We start from the raw sequence: 7,485 nt of genomic DNA on the forward strand, positions 1-7,485 counted from the left end.
CTATCCAGTGATTCAAAATATGGTATTTTCGCCGCACCTCCTTGTTTACTCGCCGCCATGTAGGATCTGTATGTACTCCAACATGGCGGACAGACCTCGTATCTAAGGAGATCGTGACGTCGCGAGACCACTCTATGCATGTAAATGTGCTGAGTTACTTTCCCCCACTGACAGAGGAATACACTTCCCTGCAGGTCATGCAGCTCTTCCTGGTTGACCTATATCTACAAGTACACTGGACAGACTTGGTCAACAGGTTCTGGTAGCATTGGGTGTCGCTGTATCTCTTGAAAACCCCTTTAACAAACACACTGTAGTACTCGTGACGTCGGTCTGTCCGTGTCCAGACCTACGTCATGCCGGTCTCCTTCCAGTGATAGAGACACAGCTGCTGCTGACCAGCCAACAAGTCACAGCTTCACTATCGAGACTAAAAGCGTCTTTATCTGGTCTGGTTATCTGCTCTTCTGACGGTACGTGACATGTATCTCTCTCTGTGTCATATACATACATTACATTACATATAACGGGTTTATCTCCAGTTAGGCAGCCACCCTTTTAACCATGGTCGTTAACCAGCTAACGTTAGCTACTGCTAGCATTTAAATTAGGCTAGCTTGTGCTAATAGCGGTATTTGGCTTAGCCCAATAGATCAACAATAGATATAACGTTATAGCTTTATTGTCAGGTAGTTATCGATCTGTTCTCGGACATAGCAGACTACACAACGCGTGAGGTGTTGTAGGTTGAATGGACCAGAGAGTGACGGTAACATTAGTACAAGTTTATTGATTAGCTAGTTAGCTAACTAACTGCTGGAAACGTTCACTATACTAGATAGTGGATCTATCTGTCTATCTGTCTGTATGTCTGTCGCTCTCTCTCTTAATAAGCAGTAAAGCAAACTTTCCTTCCCTTCTCTGCTTTAAAGCTCCTAAATCAGACATCCAGATTAATACTTTCAATATAAAATCATTGCAACGAAAGAAGACAGAGAATGGAGCCGGATCAGTCTTCGAATGCTTTGTTCTTTCTTTCTGTGAAAGGAGTATTGTCTTCGTTCCCAATGTTTTCTACGCCACAGTATCCCAATGACAGGGTTTTAGAAGCTGGATGAGAAAGATGATATTGTGTAATTGCTTGGCGGGGAAAACAACTCTTGCGCACACACACACACACACAGTATAGTAGCAAGCTTTTTGGGGGGGACTCTGAATGCCTACATGTTAGCAGTTTAAGACCATGCTGACTAACGCTGGTAAGGTTTGCATGTTGTGCCTTTCAGATTCAGTGAAAGTTTTTAGCAGGATTGTTGCCTCCAGCTTCTCTACCATTGACCACATTAATAATGGGATGATTGATGCCCCCTTTTGTCATGTTCTGCTGGTGAGATCGGGTGTCTCCAATCATCATATCTGTCGGCTATCCGAGTGAATACATCAGAAACCTCTCCACAGGTGTAAACAGCTCCTGAATCAGCTGTGGCTGAGAGGACGTGAATTGGATATCTGTAGATCCACGTTCCGCTCTTTTGTCTGTTCCCAAATCGACCACTTCTGATTTTTTCAGAAAGACGTGTTAGAGATGTGATACGGAGCAGCCAGCTGAGAGTCATCCCGCTTCACTGCTTGGACCAACAAGGTTGGAAAACTTTTTTTTTTTCACTCCACAGGATTTGTTGAGATCCTGATATGAATGAGGCACTTTGCAGCTTTGCATAGACGCTCCATTGTGGTTGACTCCCACAGAAAGAATCACATCGCCTTGAGACACTGTTATTGTGAGCTATTATGTGGCTCCCCCCTCCCTGCTGAAGATGTGAGAGGATGTGTTGTAGATCGGGGCAAGTCTGAGCTTGTGGGAGTCAGGTGTGAATAGATTGCAGTGAAATCACTTTGCCTGAAAAGAATGACTGACTGAGGATCGTGTGACTTTCCCTTTTTGTCGTGTCAATGTGAAGAAGACCAGCTTTTTGCGACGCGACGTGTCAGGGGAGTGGTCAAAGTATGGCTTTACACACAGACCACAGCTGTGCATGGGCCAGAGCAGACAGGAACAGCGGCCTGCAGCCTAACTAACTTTAATGACTACTTACCGTGCCATTGCTATGAAAATAGCTCCCTGTTGTTCGGCTCAAACATCTGCAGAGACGGAGACATGTTAATAACACGTATGTGGCTGTAACTGCCAATAACGCTCAGAAGTATTTCACCCTCTCCAGATGTAGAACGCTCGCATACGATTATGTCTTTTTTTTTGCTTCAGGGTGAACTGAAAACTTGCTCTGTGTGTCTTTGCAGGCTATGATGAGGTGGTGACCCGGGGTCGGCCACGCCGTGAGATGACTGCAGCTTGGCACGGAGGAAAGACAGAGCAGCGTGACTGAGAGAGGAGAAGAAGAAGAAGAATGGGCAGGAGCGCCTGGGGCTGCTGGCAAAGCGTCGTCTCCACTGCAGTGCTCTACGGCTCTTTGGCCCTCTTCATCTCCATCCTCCACAATGTGTTCCTCCTGTACTATGTGGAGACATTCGTGTCCATCTACAAGATTGATAAGATCTCCTTCTGGGTTGGAGAGGTGAGTGACGAGAGACCTGCGTCAGTTAAAATGTGGGTTCTTGTTGTTCTTAGAAGCTTGATATCATGTTCGAGCTTATCAACAAACAATCATCTTTAGATTGTTGATTTTTATTTGGCATTATTGTCCTCTTACCACAGACGGTGTTCCTCATATGGAACAGTGTGAATGATCCTCTCTTCGGCTGGCTGAGCGATCGCGCCTTCCTCAGCTCTCCTCAGTAAGTGTCTCACCGTCTTCCTCTTTTCTCAGAGAAATCACTTCATAATATTTTCACGTGAAACATTGCATGAAATCAAAACCCAAAGCAAAGAAAGATGTATTTGTTTAGCTGAAGATAATTTGGTGTTATTACAGTGAGTGGATACAGTAACCTGCTTTAGCCTATCTCCAGTTATGATAGGTTAGTTCTGAGGATGTTTTTTTTTTTTAGTTACACATCCTCTTTATTCAGTTTTGTTCTCTTTTTATTGTAAACACACAGCAGTAACAAAGAGCTCAGCGCAACATTGGTCCACACAGTCGGCATGAATAATAGTGATTCAGACATCCTCAACCTTCATATTTCACGGCTTTGGTTCCCACACACACGACAAAACACACGGAAATGTTTCAGCGTGAACTCTTTAATCGGCTGCCGTTACGCTCACGAGGCTCGGCAAACACCTCGTCAGAGCCTGAGTCGTCAAACAGAAAGCTACTATTTGCATTTCATTCTGATTAAGCCTTCTGTGACTGTGCTGTCGTAATACACAGTCACTGTTGACAAAACAAAGTTTATCACATTAAAGTTTGTAATATATCATTTATTTGTCCTGTTTTTATGATGGTTTTTGTATATTTTACTGTGTTTATCTGTATTTACATAGGTGGTTATACAGTCAAACATCAGCCAAGTTAAAGTGACACCCAATATATATCCTTAGCCAAACAAACGCACTCCGATAGCTTGAGAGTATTTCAATAGGTCTGTTGGCCTTGCTTAGTTGTCACAAAAGTTGTATTTGTATCTAATTACTTGTGTTTTTCCACTAAGGTCAGGCTCTCAGATCACGACTCCAGAGGTGGTGCTGAAGCGCCTGAAGGCCCTCTCCACAAATGGCCCTCTCTTCGCTCTGTCCTTCCTGGCCTTCTGGGTGGCGTGGGCCCGACCGTGGCTGCAGTTCCTGCTGTGCCTGTGTCTGTACGACGGTTTCCTGTCGATGGTGGACCTCCACCACAGCGCCCTGCTGGCGGACCTCGCCGTGTCCGCCAACGACCGCACGCGCCTCAACTTCCACTGCTCCGTGTTCAGCGCGTTGGGCTCGCTCTCCGTATTCCTGTCCTACTCCTTCTGGGACAAGGATGATTTATACTCCTTCCGTCTCTTCTGTGTGACCCTGGCAGCCTTTTCCATCTTGGGCTTTTTCTTAGTGTCGCGGTTGCTTCGGCGTCGTTTCCAAAAGGAAGTCTGGTCGAGACAGGATGAGGCTCTGGCACTCAAAGAGTAAGGATTTCTCTGAAGATCTGGAGTTTCTCAGGTCAGTGTGGTTGTCTTTCCTCTCCATCTCACTCCTCTCTCTGGTCTTCTTTTGCTGTATCGCAGGCTGAGTGTTGGCCATGCTCCAGAAAGCCCCGTCACCATTGGACAGTACCTCAAGCAGCTCTCCAAACACAGGAACTTCCTGTGGTTTGTGTCCATGAACCTGGTTCAGGTACGATATCAATCACATTGGATGTGCTGTGAATGCTGGTAGAGGTAAAGTGGGAAGACACTATCACTGTTACGATAAGTGTTTTATTACTCCATCTGGTCTGTCACAAACTCCATTGTTGTGTCTGCTCCCCCTGCAGGTGTTTCACTGCCATTTCAACAGCAACTTCTTCCCTCTTTTTCTGGAACATCTCCTGTCTGACAGTATTACTGCCTCCACAGGTTCAATCCTCCTCGGTAAGAGACAGGAAGTGACATTCAAGTCTTCTTAAAACATGTTTGATACTGCCAGATACTGCAGTGATTATCACACATTTTTAGATATTTTATACTGGGTTGGAATGGGAAAACACAGATTGAAGGTTTAACATTACTGCCAGTAATTTGAGTTGCCAATAATTTGACGAATATGTGGATTGATCCAATCTCCCTCCCACATTTACAGACCAGGAAGACCTCAGTAAACCAGTGATGTGTTATTCTAAGATACATCTCCTGAATTGTTCGGAACAGATCATTAATTGTAAATGAATTGTGGCTGAGACATGTTTCTATTTCTATATGATTTGCGATCTGTCTTTTTGTTTACAATTGCTCTGCTTTCCACTGGTTTATTTTTTAAATTCCGTTCTGCTTCTGCCCCCACGCAGGCATCTCATACATTGCCCCCCACCTGAACAACTTGTATTTCCTGACACTGTGCCAGCGTTACGGGGTTTACCAGGTTATCCGCTGGCTTTTTATGCTCAAACTGGGACTTAGTGTGGCTATGCTGCTGGCGGGGGCTGACCACATTTATCTGCTGTGCATCTTCATCGCTAGGTATGGCCACGCACACACATCAGGGGTCCGATGTGTGACAGCTTGTACTTTTGTTTGCTTGTTTTTGTGGGTTGTTTTTCAAAGCTCAACACGTAGCGTTCTAGAGGACTCTTTTCTGTCGCAGCCTGTTTCCAAGGTTAACTCTAAATATTTGCAACGGGAACTTTTGTCCCCCGAGGACATACAAAGGTTGCTCCAGTTTGTGCTTCTTTCCCTCAGAATGAACAGGAGTCCTTTATTCATGTAGCCCCAAAGTATTTGCCTCAAAAGCATTTAAAATCTGTACACACACCTGATTTGAATAAGGAAAAAGTGCCTGAAAGATTTTGGCTGTAGTTAAATCTTTTTAAGGGAAAATATGAGCAACAGAAGGGATCATTCTTCCAGAAAGGACAGACAAACAATAGATTGGCACACCTTAATTCAATGGAATATACTTAAGTAGAGCATAATAATCTACCCTTGATAAACATCTTTAAAATATACATTTCCTTGATGTTTTTTTTTTTTCCACAAACCCTGACCAGAGACTTGTCTTCCTCCAGTAACCGCGTGTTTACAGAGGGGACGTGCAAGCTGCTGAAGCTGGTTATTTCCGATCTGGTGGACGAGGACTTTGTGGTGAATCGGCGTCATCAGGCCACCTCCGCTCTGCTCTTCGGGATGGTCGCCTTGTTGACCAAACCGGGCCAGACGTTCGCCCCGCTCATCGGCACCTGGCTGCTGTGTGTTTACACAGGTACAGACAGAAACACTAGGACGTGTGTGTAATGACCTTGTTTCTGCATGTGTCTTTATGAATTTTCCAAATTAAGCTTGAATGCTGTCGGCAGAAAAGCAACTGACTGAACTACTTATTTCTCGTTCCCCAGGTTATGATATTTTTGAGAGGGAACCCGTGAAGGACTCTCTGGTCTCCGTGCCTGACGTGGCCTCTGGCTCAGGGACTCCGCCTCTCCGCCTGGGCTGCTTCTACATGGTGGTGTTTGTGCCTATCACCTGTGCCCTGCTGCAGCTGGCCGCCTGGTCTCGCTTCACCCTACACGGCCGCAAGCTGCAAGGGATCAAGGCCCTAAGGCAAGGGGCCCAGCACGGCCACCTCATCGATGTCAAGGCCATATGAGCTGAACGGAGCTGCCGTGAAGCTGCACACAGACACTTTAAAATGGTCTGTTTTACAATCTCTCAGCCTTGTGTGCTAGAATATGAACCACTACACAACATGTGAGAGATGCACAATATTCTGACAAGAAAACGCAACATTGAGAGGAAAAACATGAAACCTGCCTTATTTTTATATTTTAGATTATTGACTTATATTCATATTTGAACAGAAGACCAAAAGATAAAGTCAAACTAATCAATCGTCGGACCAAGGTGAGAACTTTTCATGGTGTGCGCCAAAGATGGGGTGGCCTCTTTTAAACAGTTTGTTAAGCATAATTATGGCCGAGAACCGTCTAAACGCCGGAGCTGCTGGGTAATTTATCAGTGACATCAGCTGTAAAAAGATGGAGAAGTTTACCACAGAGCTACAGTTCTGATTACTAATGTTCGTACCAAATGAAGAACATGAAATAAACTTGCATTAATGTGTTCAGAGTGCCATTGAAACTGCATGGATTCCACGTCCAACGTTACCGTTTCTTTACATTTACACACGATGGCCTGCCGGTTTGATGTGAAGAACTGTGTTTGATCGATGTTTTTGCACAAAACTGCCATTTGTCCGTTGTACTTCTAACATTCTGATTGTGACATATTGTTGTGTACCGTAATAATGAGTGCTGGTAGCCATATTATCCTATCACTTTTGTAATTTTTCAGATAATACAAAGAATGTTTGGTGTTACCACAAATAAAACATCTAAAAATCAACCAAACTCAACCTGTGTTTGACCATTTAGAGTCGTGTGTGTGTGTGTGTGTGTGTGTGTTTGTGTTTGTGTGTTTGTGTGTGCGTGACATTTATAGACTTGCTATGTTTGTGTATATTCCAGTGATTTATAAATTGTAATTTGGGGGAAATTGCACACAGAACCACAGGCGGACTGACCCGCTAGAGGTCTGAGGGGCAAAAGGAACTGCTGTGTGATCATTTTAGTAACAACACATATTTAGAAACATGCTACATGTAAGCACAAACCTAATAAAATAAAGGTCTGTGGTTCTCAACCATTTTGGCTTTAGGGACGGGACAAAAGTGATAAGTTCACTCACACAGTGATTTTGCTTCTCTGAATGTTTAATTTGAAGGATTTTAGAGGCCAGGAAAGATTTAAAAAAAACATCCACAAATGAGAGAATACACATCGTAAAAATAAATACGTTATTCACCGTGACAAAAGTGTAAGAAAACAATAGACTATATATAAAACTTAATCTTGACCATGC

The 7,485-nt window shown here is 44.1% G+C and overlaps 1 protein-coding gene across 3 annotated transcripts; it reads left to right on the forward strand.

Annotated features, from left to right (window-relative positions):
* Positions 1 to 183: 183 nt before the first annotated feature.
* mfsd13a (major facilitator superfamily domain containing 13A) lies at positions 184 to 6,974 on the forward strand. 3 transcript variants are annotated; one of them, XM_079293268.1, is made up of 10 exons: positions 184 to 473; positions 1,571 to 1,642; positions 2,302 to 2,576; positions 2,717 to 2,796; positions 3,613 to 4,062; positions 4,162 to 4,270; positions 4,410 to 4,506; positions 4,920 to 5,091; positions 5,637 to 5,830; positions 5,964 to 6,974. In XM_079293268.1, the coding sequence occupies exons 3-10, from the start codon at positions 2,409 to 2,411 to the stop codon at positions 6,212 to 6,214; spliced, it is 1,521 nt and encodes a 506-aa protein (XP_079149394.1). In that variant the 5' UTR covers positions 184 to 473; positions 1,571 to 1,642; positions 2,302 to 2,408; the 3' UTR covers positions 6,215 to 6,974. The 3 variants fall into 3 exon arrangements, with proteins under 3 accessions (XP_079149394.1, XP_079149396.1, XP_079149395.1); XM_079293270.1 differs by lacking the exon at positions 1,571 to 1,642; XM_079293269.1 differs by lacking the exon at positions 184 to 473 and having other exon boundaries at positions 1,252 to 1,642.
* The last annotated feature ends 511 nt before the right edge of the window (positions 6,975 to 7,485 follow it).

This window comes from Melanostigma gelatinosum (assembly GCF_949748355.1).
Source record: "Melanostigma gelatinosum genome assembly, chromosome: 21".
Classification (NCBI taxonomy): Eukaryota; Metazoa; Chordata; class Actinopteri; order Perciformes; family Zoarcidae; genus Melanostigma; species Melanostigma gelatinosum.